At 34.9% G+C, this 14,408-nt stretch overlaps 1 protein-coding gene across 3 annotated transcripts; it reads right to left on the reverse strand.

Moving 5' to 3' along the window:
* Window positions 1-709: 709 nt before the first annotated feature.
* Window positions 710-13,479, reverse strand: LOC102225455 (phospholipase B1, membrane-associated-like). Of its 3 annotated transcripts, none has more exons than XM_023347350.1 (42): window positions 13,362-13,479; window positions 12,970-13,020; window positions 12,672-12,732; window positions 12,559-12,593; window positions 11,719-11,797; window positions 11,572-11,623; window positions 10,814-10,897; window positions 10,007-10,072; window positions 9,851-9,912; window positions 9,586-9,661; window positions 9,307-9,408; window positions 9,072-9,149; window positions 8,915-8,974; window positions 8,726-8,800; window positions 8,575-8,635; window positions 8,017-8,075; window positions 7,867-7,940; window positions 7,692-7,735; window positions 7,482-7,590; window positions 7,311-7,362; window positions 7,091-7,171; window positions 6,937-7,002; window positions 6,757-6,857; window positions 6,569-6,650; window positions 6,383-6,487; window positions 5,704-5,799; window positions 5,525-5,596; window positions 5,312-5,389; window positions 5,009-5,069; window positions 4,769-4,827; window positions 4,464-4,531; window positions 4,339-4,382; window positions 3,999-4,098; window positions 3,861-3,912; window positions 3,700-3,780; window positions 3,559-3,624; window positions 3,367-3,461; window positions 2,513-2,594; window positions 2,313-2,417; window positions 2,132-2,227; window positions 1,971-2,045; window positions 710-1,276 (listed from the first exon to the last, which is right to left on the reverse strand). In XM_023347350.1, the coding sequence occupies exons 1-42, from the start codon at window positions 13,420-13,422 to the stop codon at window positions 1,010-1,012; spliced, it is 3,273 nt and encodes a 1,090-aa protein (XP_023203118.1). In that variant the 5' UTR covers window positions 13,423-13,479; the 3' UTR covers window positions 710-1,009. The 3 variants fall into 3 exon arrangements, with proteins under 3 accessions (XP_023203118.1, XP_023203117.1, XP_023203116.1); XM_023347349.1 differs by having other exon boundaries at window positions 9,072-9,146; window positions 10,814-10,900; XM_023347348.1 differs by having other exon boundaries at window positions 10,814-10,900.
* Window positions 13,480-14,408: the final 929 nt, after the last annotated feature.

Here is a 14,408-nt window from a genome sequence, read left to right on the forward strand (position 1 = left end):
AAAAAGATTCAAATTTAAAATATTAACAGACTTAATGATTTTAATTTAATATTTTAATAAACAGCAAAGTCATGAAAGGTGCCAAAATTAACTCCTTAAAACTTGCAAATATTTGATTGTTGCCTTTTTTGTAAATATGAATACAAAGTTTTTGTGAGAATTCATCAGTTTGTGAGCCTTTTATGACACCTGTTTAAAATGGACAAATACTTGATTACATTTAGGAATATATTTTGTATTTTAATCAGGTAAAACCCATAAGATATAAGAAGGTAAAACGAACCTACTAAATATAGTTAGTCATTTTTCTAACAAATTTACACAAATGTTTTTTTTCCTTTGTTTTATTTGTCATAAACGCCAAATAAAAACTGATTTTAACAAAAGACTGTTAGTGTGTTTTTTTGTGTTTTCAGTCAGTATAAAAATATAAAGCTTAATAACAGTCAAGAAAGATTTTTTTATCTGTTTTTTTTTTATAAATGAAAAAAGAATTTAACATATTTATACTGTAAAAGGTTATACTGCAGCAGATTATCATGATTTTTGGCTGTTCACTTATAGATCAGCTTTGCCCTTTAGTATTGTGTGTTGGTCAACACAAATATTAAATACAAAGTGATTAATATTATTTAAAGATGTTGATACAGCTTTTTAATGAAGCACCAACTCAAACTTTGCAGGTTAAAGAGAAATAAAACCAACACAGTTTTGCTGGTCATTCAAAATTAGACATTTTTATTCTGTTAATAAATAAATGTGAAGATGGCAAAATACAAAACATATACATTTATGCAAGTTAATTACATCAGTATGCAATAAGGATTACTTAATGCTTAGTTACCAAACTTCAGAGAAGATGAGCAACCAAATGGAGCTGACTGTAGCTTAACCGCTGCTGGTGAAAGCCACCCAGCGAGCCCCGTAATCTTATTACCAAATGAGGGTACCATTATGAGGGTCGTTATTCTAAAAAACAGTTTTCATATCCATAAACAATGTCATAACTTTAAAACCCAGTTGTTTTATTTTGAGCAGCTTTTGCACTCTTCTTGCTTTTTTTGCGCTGAACGACGGACATAATGAGCCAGCACATAATGATGCCTGCCAGTAAACTCACAAGTCCCACAACCACTGGCACCCACACAGGGAGGGGAGTGGAACACTTTGGCAGTATGGTGGAACTGACTGCGCTGGTTGTGATGATGCCTGGATCAACAGTAGTCTTGGGGAGTTCTGGTTGGCTGTTACCTTTAGTGAAGATAAAGGGGGACGCCTGAAGGGGAAGGTGAAATTATTATAAAATGATTAAAAAAAATTGTTAGCTGAGACAGATCGAAGAAGTTATGAGTTGACGGAGATTTCATTGTCAAATATATCTAAGTTGTTCATTAGGCAACATTAAAACAACATGCATAAGTGATTGAATCGTGCAACTGTTACATTAAGGGAAACAAAATCTAAGTACATTGGAGTAAAATACTAATCCAGCATTATCCTATAACATGAAGTTTCAGTCAGAAATGTATGTATGCTCTGTATGTATCACCAGGGCATACATACATGCTTGGCTTTTAGTCAAAACATAAAGACCTACAAATAACCCCACACAGATTTGGAGGAAAATCTCTTAGCAAGTTTCCTTCAACCGCACAATTTCTGTAACCATTAGCAAGCTTTTGGCACAATTTTCCCTGGATATTTGACTGTACTTATCAGAAACAATGGAGTTAATTTATGACTATGTCTAGAAATGATTTATGTACAAGAAAATTAAGCCTTGAGCCTTTATACTTCTTTAATATCCAATCAGTGCTTTAAAACTACACAATGGACCAAGTGCTGAACACAAATATAAAATCTATTAAAAATAACAGTATTCAAGAGATATTTTTCTGTATGTTTCTCCAATAATAAACTTTTACAAACAGTGGTAATCCTGCACAAATCTGTGGGAGATCTATAAATACCTCAGAGGGGCAGTGAATCTTGGCACGGTCATGAGTGAAGTTGTTGTAGTCTTGCTTCCTGCCAACCGGCTCCAGCTGGAACAGAAAATAAAAACATATATTAAAAAAACTGAAGTGAATTCACTCTACCTTTGTTTGGTTCACAAGAGCAGAAAGCTCACCATGTTGTTCCACAGTGCGATGGCCATCTCTGCATGAGTCCGTTCACTCAGGTGGAAACAATCAACAGAGAAGAAACTCGTGTCTGTCTCACCCACCTGGTGAATATCAGTTATGTCCAACATTATTTGGTTTTTGACCAACTAATTTTACTTCTTACGTTGTATTAGTTCAGAGACGTACTCCAGTTTGAGGGATGAAGGAATAGTGGAAAAAGGGTTGCAACACAACAGCAAAGTCTTCTTTTCCATCATAACGATCTCCAGAAATTAGATACTTGATCTCAGTCTGGAAATCAAAGTTCTTTTGTTCATCATCATGTCGGAAAATGATACAAATATATATATATATATTTTTTAGAAAACACAGTTTTTAGCTTTTACCTGGTAATTTCGATTGATTCGTTTCAGTTCCTCAATCTCTGGAGCGTTGTTTGCTGGATTTATAACACAGTGACAGCTGAAACTGTAAAAGAAAATATTCTATGTTTCTTTTGGCACAAAAGATAATTAATTCTACCGCTGGTCAACTGCCACTGAAGATTAAGCAATACTTTACAAAACAACATATCTTTAAATAACACTTCCTGGATCTTTTTCTAACCATATAGGAAGCTTTCAATCAGTGTCAGAACAGTTGATTGACAAATGTCAAATAGTCTGTTTCCTTCAAAGAACTGTGATCTGTTAAAGTGTGGGTTTCTGGAACAAACAGAAAGCATTTCTTAAGAAAATTCTTATTCACACTTATTAAGTCCAAACAGTATTTCCAAAAAACATTTTTTAACTCCCTCGACCCAAATTGAGAGCTTCTGAGAGAGAGCTTTCAAGACAATTCAAGCTCTCCATAAAAGTCTATGAACCAAGTCTAAAAACCAACAAAAGAAACTACCACACAAGGACTGTCAGGGATAAATAAAGTCAATATCAATTTAGAGTCCTGGCAGTGCAAACAAAATGTTGTGAAAAGATATAAAACTATTTGGAAAGTTCAAACTGAGTCTTACTGATAAAATAATAAGCAGTAGTCTTTTGCAGTTCATGTTGATCCTATAAGCAAAGTTTCACATACCTTTGCTATTTATAAAATGTTACAGCAAATGACTCTAATTGGACACTGAAATATATGTTTCTGTTCTTTCAATTAATTTTTTCATCAGCTGTCATTTAATAATATTTAACTACAGCCATTAAAACCACAAGTGTATGCACTTAAAGATGAGCTATAGAGAACTAACCTCTGCTGCAGTGAACAGCCCAGTGTGTCCTTTTTAACAGTTTTAAACACATCCATCTGCATGAGATCCACCAGATTTACCAACACCCTCGGTACCTAGAGACCCCACAGCAGAAAATGGGAAGACAATTATAACTTACTTCATTGTAGGTAGGCACTTCATAACATATGTATTTTAGTTTTAAAACCATACCTCTTCGTAAAGCATGTCCAACGTAAGCATGAGATTGTGGCTAAAATTCTTTGGCGACAAATTATTCTGCAAAGAATTGAGTGAACAATGTGTTATAATACCGTAATAAAGTGCTATTTATTCACCATATGGAAAACTTACTTGATCGTAGCAGTAATTACAAAGATCCGTTGTTCCGATGAAAATTGTCACAAGTTTCCAGTCACTTTCAAAATTCACCTCCTGTTGAAAACATGCTAATTTTGAGGATGGAGAACAGATCAGGAATGCAGAGAGTTTTAAAGGTCAGAGAAAAGTCTCACCTTGTTTTCTTTCATGGCCTTAATGAGAGCTTGGACTTGTGCAGGAAGCTCTCTGAGACAGAAAAGAGATGTTGGAAGATATTAGGAAGATTAAACAGCTTTACTCAACTGGAGGAGCAAAGAAAAAAAAATGCATACGAGGTCTTTGCTCCAGCAACTGCCATGTTGAAGCCCTTTTGCAGTTGCCCTTCTCCTTCGGAGAAACCCTGTAGATCAGGGTTGAACTTCTTCAAGATGTCTGGCAAGACACAGTAAAAGAAAGTGAAGCAGGTGCAAGAAAATCTTAAATCATTGACCTTTTTTTCAAGGAACAATAGTTTTTCTCTGCACTAAATAGTCAAGATTATGACTGTGCTACGCTTTAATAAAACTACAATGGACTAAAATCTTCAGTTTTGTATTATAAAAGTCCTACAAAATGCAAACTGAATCTAGTTAGAAAGTTTGATCCAGAAACAGCAGTTTTCAACAAACTCACTTGGTAGTGTTGAGACAGTCTCCAAAGTTTGATCCCCTCCAATGCTGCAGGATATAATGCAATAAAATATTATATGATTTGGCTAAAATATAAATGTGAAAAGTTAATTAAAATGAAAATATTACCTCCACGATACTCCTTTGTATTCTGTATTAAGATTAGGAATGCTGCTTGATTTTGCACCAGTTCCTGCCTGTTGAGTGAGGAACACAGAAAATGAAGTAAGATGTTTAACAGGATTAAGATCGCAGATTAAACACCAGTTCACAAAATTTATAATGCTGATCAAAGTACAAAGTTCAAAAGTGCTGCAATTATTATTTTTTTTTAAATCATAAATGTTTACCATAATAACATTTGGCATAAGAAAACCTTCTGTTTTCTATTTTTAAGTGTAGAATTGTAGATATCTGTGTTTTCTGGTACTTACTGTTACAGAGTCTCCTAGTGCTGCCACCACCTGAATATCTGATGGTCTCAGCTTGTGCACTAAGGACAAAAACAGATTAAGTCAGAGAGAAATTCAGGCTTCAACTCAATAAAAAGCAGTAACAGTGATTTGCACTTATATTAAAAAGAAAATTTACTTCTGAAAATCCTTCTGTAAACCATTAGATCTTTAGAAAGAATAATCAAATGGATCCTGACTGATATGTGATGACAGTCTCACCTGAAGTTGGTTGACTGTCAGAGGGAGCTAAGTTGTTGCATGAAAAATCGCTTCCCCAATTCTGAGGAAAAGACACACATAATTAATATGTTTTTGCATTTGCTGTTTAAGAGAAGAAAACTGGACTACAAAAGTATTGAAGTAAAAATCCACAAAACACTTGATATAAAGAAATAGAGAGCTGCTGAGGACAAAGGCCTGCATTGCATCTTTATTTGTTGATCATTTACGACTTTTTCATTCAGTTGGAATGAACGCTTTTATACATTTTTGATAAAAACAACATAAACATTATAAACTTGCCATAATAGGATCAGGTTTGGGGGAGGGTGCAGAATACATGTAATCACTGTTCTTATATGTCCGAATAAAGGGGGCTTCCTGAAGAGAGAGAGAAAACTGTTCGTCAAAATGTCAAGACCATAAACTCTATTTCAAAAACACTATTCAATTCAAAATGTATGGTACTTTTCTAATTTCAAGAGATTTATATGAAAAAAATATTAACTTCCATACATTTGTTGAACATTTCAGTTCAGAAGCAGAATTAAAGTCCTGGCTGGAGGTTTTGCTTCCCAGAGGTTCCAGCTGTAAGGGGGGAAAAAAACACAGTTGAGCAACATTTAAGGATATTCATGATAAAATACATTATATTATCTTTATTTTCATTATAAAGGTACAAAAATGTTAACCACCATGTTGTTCCAAAGAGAACGAGCCAACACTGTTTGGGCTTTCTGGCCGAGATGAAAGCAGTCAGGGCTGAAGTAAGACCGATCTGGACGGCCATCCTAAGCAGGATGAATTAAATCAAATCAAATTTAAAATGCATTGACTCCCTTTTCATGTCTTAAACAATTCTACCTAAATGCCTTAATTTCTGTTCAGCAAATGTTTCAGATTGTTTTTAAAACTGAGTCAAACTGAGGATGCAAAGCTTTCCAGAATTATTGATGGCTTTGGTGTAGAAAGACTAAAAAAAATCCATATCCTTTTGCAGTAAGATGATCTCACAATAAATTTTGGGAAAATATAACCATCTTAATTATGGGTTCATTAATTCAATGGGAAAACAATTCCACAGTAGGAAAAAACTCTTTTGGAATATTTTCAATAAAATAAAAAAGCATCTATTTAAATGCTTTTTTTACATATTTTCTCCAGTAGAGGCATAAATTGTGAAATATATTCAAACTTAGGTAGGTACTTAAGTAGTACATACCAATTATGCATCTGAATTTTAAAAGATTTAATTGAGTAACTTTAAAGCAAAATCAAAACACCACACTATCAAAATTTAATAATTTCATAATCTACTGAGTGATCAAGTATAGAACATTGTTTACAAATCAAAGAGAGAATTTCATTACTGACTGGCAGTCTGGGCAAAGCGATGTCTCTGAGGAAAGGCTGAATGACCACAGTGAAGTTTGAGTGGGTATCATATCGGCCAGACTCAATAAGTTCATGCAGCAAATGCTGGAAGTTAAAAGAAGCAATAATAACCATCAGTGACGATCAACTTATTTAATCTGATCATTTTTAGATATCTTATTGTACCTGATATCCTCTGTTTACGGTTTCCACAATTTGAAGAGCTTCCGAGTTAGGCTCTGGCATTACCACACAAGGGCACAATATGCTGTCAAAGAAGAAGTAACACAGTGTTAATGGTTAGCTAATAACTAGATGTCTCAAAATACCCAGACCATAACTAATAATTTAGGAGAGTGTAAGGAGACACTCACTTCATAAGCCATGTTGGACAATTCAGTGACGCGTCCCTGTGCATTTCTCTAAGTGGAGTTATGTAAAGAGGCTCCACTAGGTTCACCAGAGCTCGGGGAACCTGAAAGAGATTAGCTTTGTTAGTTCTAATAGAGTTGCAACCACTGTGATGTGGAAATACCATGTCAAATGAGTGGCACCTCTTTCTGGAGATAGTCCAAGCTTTCCTTGAGAAACCTTACGTAATTTTCCACTGAGTAAAGGAGCTGTAAATGAAGAGAAAATGTGTTTCTTTACACACCATCAGAGATAACTTCATAATCATGTCCTCTTGCTTCCAAATTTGAGACTCACACTATTATCGCAGTATGAACAAAGGTCGTTTCCACCAATAAAGACAGTGATCAGCTTCCAGTCTGATTCAAAGTCAATATTCTGGAGAAAAGAACATGAAGAGAGAAAAAGAGTACATTTTATTGTTTTTATTCCACTACATTAAATAAAGTCAAAACTCAAAGTATCTTTTCAACCTCTAGTTGCACTGTAGAATTACAAAAGATAAATGTAGACTTACAACGTCATTTTTCATCTTTGTTACCAAGGTACGCACTTGTGATGGTATATCCCTTTGAACAGAAATCCAAAACACAATCATATTTATTGATCAAGGATGTTTATATTATCCCACTAAAAATTAAATGACTTTTGGTAACTTGTTGCTAAAATCAACACCTGTAGAACTTACCTGCTCTTTGCACCTGGCACTGCCTGATTAAGGAAAGCTTGTGGATTATCCTGATTACCGACACCAAGCGAGTAGCCCTTCACATCGTGGTTAAAATGTTTTAAAATGTCTGTAAAAACCAGATACTGTTTTAAAAGAGGAACATTTAAATGCAAAATTAATATTTCTCAAAAATTACTTATTGCTAATGAAGTCATCAGAAATACATACTGGGTAAAGTAGTAACAGTTGTGAGGTTTTCATCTCCACCAATGCTGACAACAAACATAGGAAATTACTTTCACAAAGTGCCCTTAACTTTATTTAACCAAAAATTATGAAAAAATAATAGTTAAAAGATGAAAAAAAGATGCTGAAATAATAAAATTAGAGAGTCTTGACATACCACCAGGATAAACCTCGGTACTGACGTAAGACATCCAGGATGTTAGTAGGGCTAGATGCGATGCCGTTCCCTGCCTGGCAGAAAGAAAAGGAAAGTCCTTCAGTAAAACACATGACCCAAAATGTCTGTCTGACAAACAAAATGACTCACTGTTAAAGAATCCCCCACAGCTCCCACAACTTTGATATCTGCAGGCCGGAGTTCATGGACTAGAAAATACAAAGAAAATGTCAGGCGATGTCAGATTGTGTTAATCTAGATCCCACTGACAATATTATACATACTGTTTACTGTCTACTCACACTAATGCACAAATGTACCACTTTTTGACAACCAGTTTCCTTTAGTGATACGCTGGGTAAGTTTTCGTTTCAATTATTAGATATTCTGGGGGCTGTTGGTTTGTTCTTTTTACCCCTGAAGCCTCATTCAACTTGGGCCGGTGAATGATGCTGCAGTTAGCCTCCCTTCTCCTTTTACTTGGTGACCAGATTTTTGCAAGTTTCCACTGGTATTTATGCAATTTATCTTTGATGATTGAAAGACATTTTGAAAAAAATAACAAAAACAAAAACAAGGTTTGGTCTAATCTATGTTTAAATGTGTGATGGCTCAAAATACCAAGAGCCAAATAAGACAAAAAAAACTATTTATGAAAATATTTTATTTGAAATAAAATATAATAATAATGTTAACACATAAAATTACCTGAATTAGGAATGGAGGATGAAGGACTGCGATCTTCACAGGGCAACTCTGTGCCTGTATGCTGATTATCAAGCACAGATAAAATAATCAGAATGAGATGAGACCCCTAATGCTTAGCAAACCATTTGGTTTGGTTGTGAATTATTCTTACAGTCTGAATGAGATAGTCTGCGATGCTGTGGTGATTTGAAGGAGTGTTAAATTCTGTCCTCAGGAATGGTCGGTCCTTGTGAATGGGGAACAGTATGAGTAAGTGAGTAAATGAGTAAGAATTAACATTTCATGTCACTTGTAAATCCTTATATGACTGTTTTTGTTGACCTTCTGCATTTATACTCACTTCAGTGGGGCATTGTAATGTGAGGATGTCTGGAATACGTTGATCGACCATGGGCTGAAGCTGTGGAAAAAAAAAACACACACACAGATGTAACATCCTCTGAGAGTGACAGACTAAAAGTGTTGATTAGTGTCACTTTCACAATGTCAGATCTCACCAGGTTTCCCCACAACTGTAGCATCAGTTCATCAGTACGCTTTGAGGGTTCAAACTCTCCAATAGGCTTTCCAGTCTGCTAGCAACAAAGATTTGTACATATTCATAGTTTTGTAAAGCATAAAAAATATGATCACATTTCTCCTTTTGCTAAATATACAGCTATGTTACATGCTGGTTGTGAGAGAAAGTGTAAGACAAAATGTAAAAAGATCACATCAGCAGCTTAGACTCACAGATGACAGGCCTCTGATGAGAGGAGTCACCTGAAGAGTGACAGTGAAGTCATCTCTGTCTCTGTACCAATGTTTCTTTACCATCAGCTCATCCAGCAACTCCTGTAAAAAAACAGAAAAGAGCGGTTTGTTTTAAAACAGTTTGAAATTGTTCCGATTCCTTTTTTCTTACAAGACTTTAGCAAACATTTTCAAGGCGTTATGCAACAGCTCACTCTAAAACTAAGTAGATCTTATTAAAAAGAAAGAGGCATTATTTGGTGAGAATGAGAAACCTACTTGCAGGGTGTGAGTCAGCATGGCCCTCTGAAGCTTGAGTTCTCCGTCGGTGTATGTGTGTGTGCATGGGCACATCCTGTAAGCAAAACACATTTATTTACTCAACAAAACCTATCAAGCTATTAAGAACAATCAAAAATATGCTCAAAATACAGCTTTTTAAAAATAGTCATCTAAATATTCATAGCAGACTATTTTCCTTTTCCACTTTTCTCTTTGAGACCAGCATTATTCCTCTCTGATTCTTTCCTTTGGTGCTGCTTACTTTGTCTGGAATGTGTTTAGTCCTCCATCCCACAATGCCACACTGACAATGGTCTTTTTCAGCTGCAACAATTACAAGTAAAAGTACATTATACATATTATACTGTCTCTTAAATTACTCCAAAAGAGCAATGACACTATTTAATTTGCAATATACCTGAGAGTGGAGCAACTGCACAGCATTATCTACCTCCTCAACCACTTGTTTGAGAAGAGATGAGATCTGCAGCAAAGGCACAAAGATTGCTTTGTGAATAATTTCTTGACTGATACTTCAGAATGTGTGTATGTGGACAAAATTACCAAGAAACTATGTGATGCATTTTTTTTAAATTGCTGGCTGCAAATTTTCATTATGCTTTAGTCAATTTGAAGTTCTTTTTCAGGAAATATTTACACATAAATAAGTTTATATGAAGCACTAATGTGAATCAGATTGCATCCTGTTTAATTCTGCTTTGTACATGACTGACATCTACACGTAAATAATGTCTTAACAGAGAGTATAAAGACTTTAATTACACAATGCAACTGAGTCAACAACAAACAAACTGGTAACATAATTAGATACTGAAGCGGAAAGATAAATTATAAACGTGACTCTATCAGTTGCTTAGAGCATTAACTTCAGAGGCCACCAATAAAAATCACTTGTTTATTAGAGTGTTGTTTCAGAGGTTTAAAGTTACAGAGTCCAGATATTATCTCCTTATCACAGTCCAACTCTCACTCCTGAACTTTTCTTGACATGACTTAATCACAAGACGTATGTGATGAAAAAAAGTTACTAATTAATATTACATGTACTCTAATTCAACTGAGGTGTAAAGTTGCCAGTCAGGTATTTGGAACTCTCCATACATTTCTGATGTATGTTTAAACTCTAGATTGCCTGTATTAAACACTGGAGACAGATTTGTTGCTTTTTTTCTCTTCTTCCCTTTTATCCAAATGCATTGTTTACCTGCTCCTGCTGCTCACAGGCACAGAGTCGATCCAGCTGAACAAAGAGAAGCACCAACTTCCAGTCTTGATTCTCATCAGCGCCCTGCTGGAGGAAATCAGATCATTTGATATTTTTATCATTTTTTTTTTATTTTTCAGAGTCAGTATTAGTCTATCTAGACTATATTAGATGAGATTAGAAGACATGACACTATATAAATGGTGTTTAAATGGCAAATTATGTAGTGGGTTGCAACAATATTGACACACTTCAAAATTTTGTCCCAAATACAACCACAAACATCAACGTATTATTTGGAGCGTTCCTGTGACAGATCATCACAAAGTAATCCATTATTGTAAAGGGAAAAAAGATTAAACAGATTCACAGATAAGATGAGAAAATCTGTTGACAGCACAACTATCAGTCATGCACTCCACAAATCAGGATAATATATCTTATAATATATGAGTGACAGCAAGAAAGAAAAAGGAAACCATGAACATAAACTAAAATAAAATAAAGATTCCACTTGTAACAGACAAAATGCTTTAAAGGAATTGTATTTAGAGCGGTATTTTCCTTTACTGGACTAAATTTAAAAAGTATGTATTTTTATCCAAACAATGATATTTGCCTCTTTACCAAAGGTGTCAGTTTTCTTTTCCTAGCTGTGGTAGGAAAGCATTGTAGCAAAAATGTCCAAAGACGAGAATTAAATTGAAATTAACTATTTAAGATAGAGTTACATCGTAAAAATAAAATTTTGTTTTTACCTTATTGCTCTGTAAGTAAAGGGACAGTTCGTTCGCTTGGTCCACCAGTGTGCTGTAAATAGTAAGAGATTTTCAACAAGAATAAAAATACATAACTTGAAGCATTCAGAATCACGAATGATTATATGACAAGAAAAAACTTCGTACCCATGTTGCAGAAACTGAGGGATGCGTTTGTCTTCTGAGATGGGAGTCACTAGTCCAGGATTGAACAGAGTCATCAGCTCTGTTCAAGAAAAGGAGGAGAAAATGAATAAATAAAAACACAAGGAGTTAAGCATCAAAACTCTAACTTGCAACAATTTGGAATTTAAGCAACAACTCAGCATGTACACCAAAGCACAGAGTTATAATATACAACAACATTTTAGTCTGTGAAAATTTAATTCCAAACCACTATTTCTTATTTCAGGCAGTATATGCCATAATCCAGATTTTAAAAAGCTTTTATAGCAGTGGCAGCTGAATTAGGGCTGTGCTGCTTTGTTCCAGGAAGGTTGAATCTTGTCATGGGTTCTCTCAGGGTACTCCAACTTCCTCCCACGGTCCAAAAACATGCAGGCTAGGTAAATACTGTAGGTCTCCATAAATTGTGTGTGTGCATGATACTGTGTTGCGCAGAGCAAACACAGTTGACATGTCCAAAGTAAACCCCTCTTGCTCAGTGACAGCTGGAGACAGCATCAGCCCACAGCCCACCCAACTCCCCAGCAAGCACCCAAACCTGAGCAAATACAGACAATGCGTGGATCTATGATACTTTCTCAGCTAATGTCAATATCAGTGTGATAAAGATAGTGCAAAGTGGTGCAATAAAAACTCTGATAAATCTCAGAAGATTTTATGTCTAATGAAACAAATAGAACAGGAAGAAGCTGGAATTTATAGTTCCCATTAAAGAGTAGGAAAAACCAAGAACAAGGAAATCCTGGGTGAGTGAATTTCACAGTAATGATGAAAACAGAAAAAATAAAAGCAGGAACATACCTGTGAGTTTTGATAAGACCGTTGACAGCTCAGTGCTGCAGAGGAAGACCAAAGAGGGAATTTCAGATCTTTCAAGAGACTTTACTGTATTAAAAATCATAGTCATTTCTCACCTTTGTTCTTGAACTCCAACATAGGAAAGCACTGCTACATCAGATGGTCTGACTGTGTCAGCTTGAGAAGAAAATATAAAGATGTATTTGCTTATGTTTAAAATTGCAGAAGTCAGAAAAAGCTTAGGGAAGTTGTGCAATTATTGAAAAATGTTTGCAGAAATTGATAACATTCCTTTAAAGAAGGACTTCAATAATCAAATACTATGAAATATACAATTTATTCCCATCACATTTTTTTTTCTTTTAATATGAGTAACAAAAATGAATTGGGAGTAAATCTGGACAGGAAACTTACCAGTTAATGGAGGCTGCTGGGAAGGAAATACCTGGGTGCAAGGCAGTCCAGCTAATAAGGAAATAATAAGACATTTTAATTTTATGTAGAAAATGTAATGTATAGAGCATTTTATCTTTATCCAGACAATAAATGATTGTGATCAAATAAACAAAAACCTTAATGACACAAATGTGCAGCGGATTATTGATAATTGATAACTGATAACTATCCAATTCAGAATGTAAAGTGTATGTGATCAAATATACTATGCAAAAAATACATTATACAAATATAAGATTTTTGAATGCTCCTGAGACAACTGTCATCAGTTAAACTTAATCATCACTTACTATATTTAAGCCTGAATACTAAACTGAATTTGATTATGAAGTAGCATAATCAATAGAGACCTGTTGCCCATGTGAAACCCAGCAGGGAGATCAGAAGCAGCTGCTGAAACATCTTTCCCATTTGTTGTTGCTGTTGTCTCTCCTTCTCTGCATTCACCGCTCTCTACTCTTAACTGTCTTTCACTGTCATTATCACTTACTGCCTGAGACGGCAAACATCATAAGCCTCCATAAAGAGGAGGAGACTGGACTGTTCATTTGTTCAAAGGACACAGCTGTGAGGTTTTCTATTGAAATGATGGAACAGACGTTATGAATGAAACTTTCCTTGAAAGCAATGTCATGTTTTGTAGCATTTCAAGATTCTGTTTTTGGATTATTGTTATTACATTAGGAGATTAGGAAAATTAGAGCAATCCATGCTTTCCATACCTACTAATAAATGTAAGAATAAACGTATGCATGCCCAGGGAGAAAATGCAAACCCCATGCAAAACGATGTCAGGCTGAATCAGGTCCTTCCCACTGCAAGGCAACAGTGCAACCAAAAAAAGGAGGCAATTTGTGGATTTAGATGTTAAAAATCTGTGCAACTCTTTCAATTTAAAAGGTTGTGAACTAAGGGAAATGTATTCATTCTTTAAAACTCAGAACAAATTTAAAGTTAGCTGCACCCACACAGAAACTTGTAGTTATAAGAATGTCTACTTCTGCTGATATATTTCCTATACTTATCAGAAGCCATAATAGCACTGTGAGGGTTTTTTCTACCAAAGCCTTGTTTGTAATTATACCTAGTCGTTTTTAAAGTGATTCATACTGAAACTCAAAAAATGGCTCAGTTTTCCCTTGTTATTTGTCCTTAAAATGAAGCGTGTTGAATTTACTTTTAGTCATCAAACCAAACATAGAAGATTACATATCCAAATGGTACATAAACATTTCCTTCATGAGAAAAAAACCATTCACATGTATTACTGATCTTAAATAGAACATCTTTTAAAGTTTGTCTTTGCAGGCATAGAACAAATGGAAAAAGAGAGTGCATCTTTTACTGTGTGCTTTAAAAACAAGGGAAGAGGGAAAATGGAGGTGTGCAGCATTTAG

Source organism: Xiphophorus maculatus, chromosome 15 (genome assembly GCF_002775205.1).
Source record: "Xiphophorus maculatus strain JP 163 A chromosome 15, X_maculatus-5.0-male, whole genome shotgun sequence".
Lineage (NCBI taxonomy): Eukaryota > Metazoa > Chordata > Actinopteri > Cyprinodontiformes > Poeciliidae > Xiphophorus > Xiphophorus maculatus.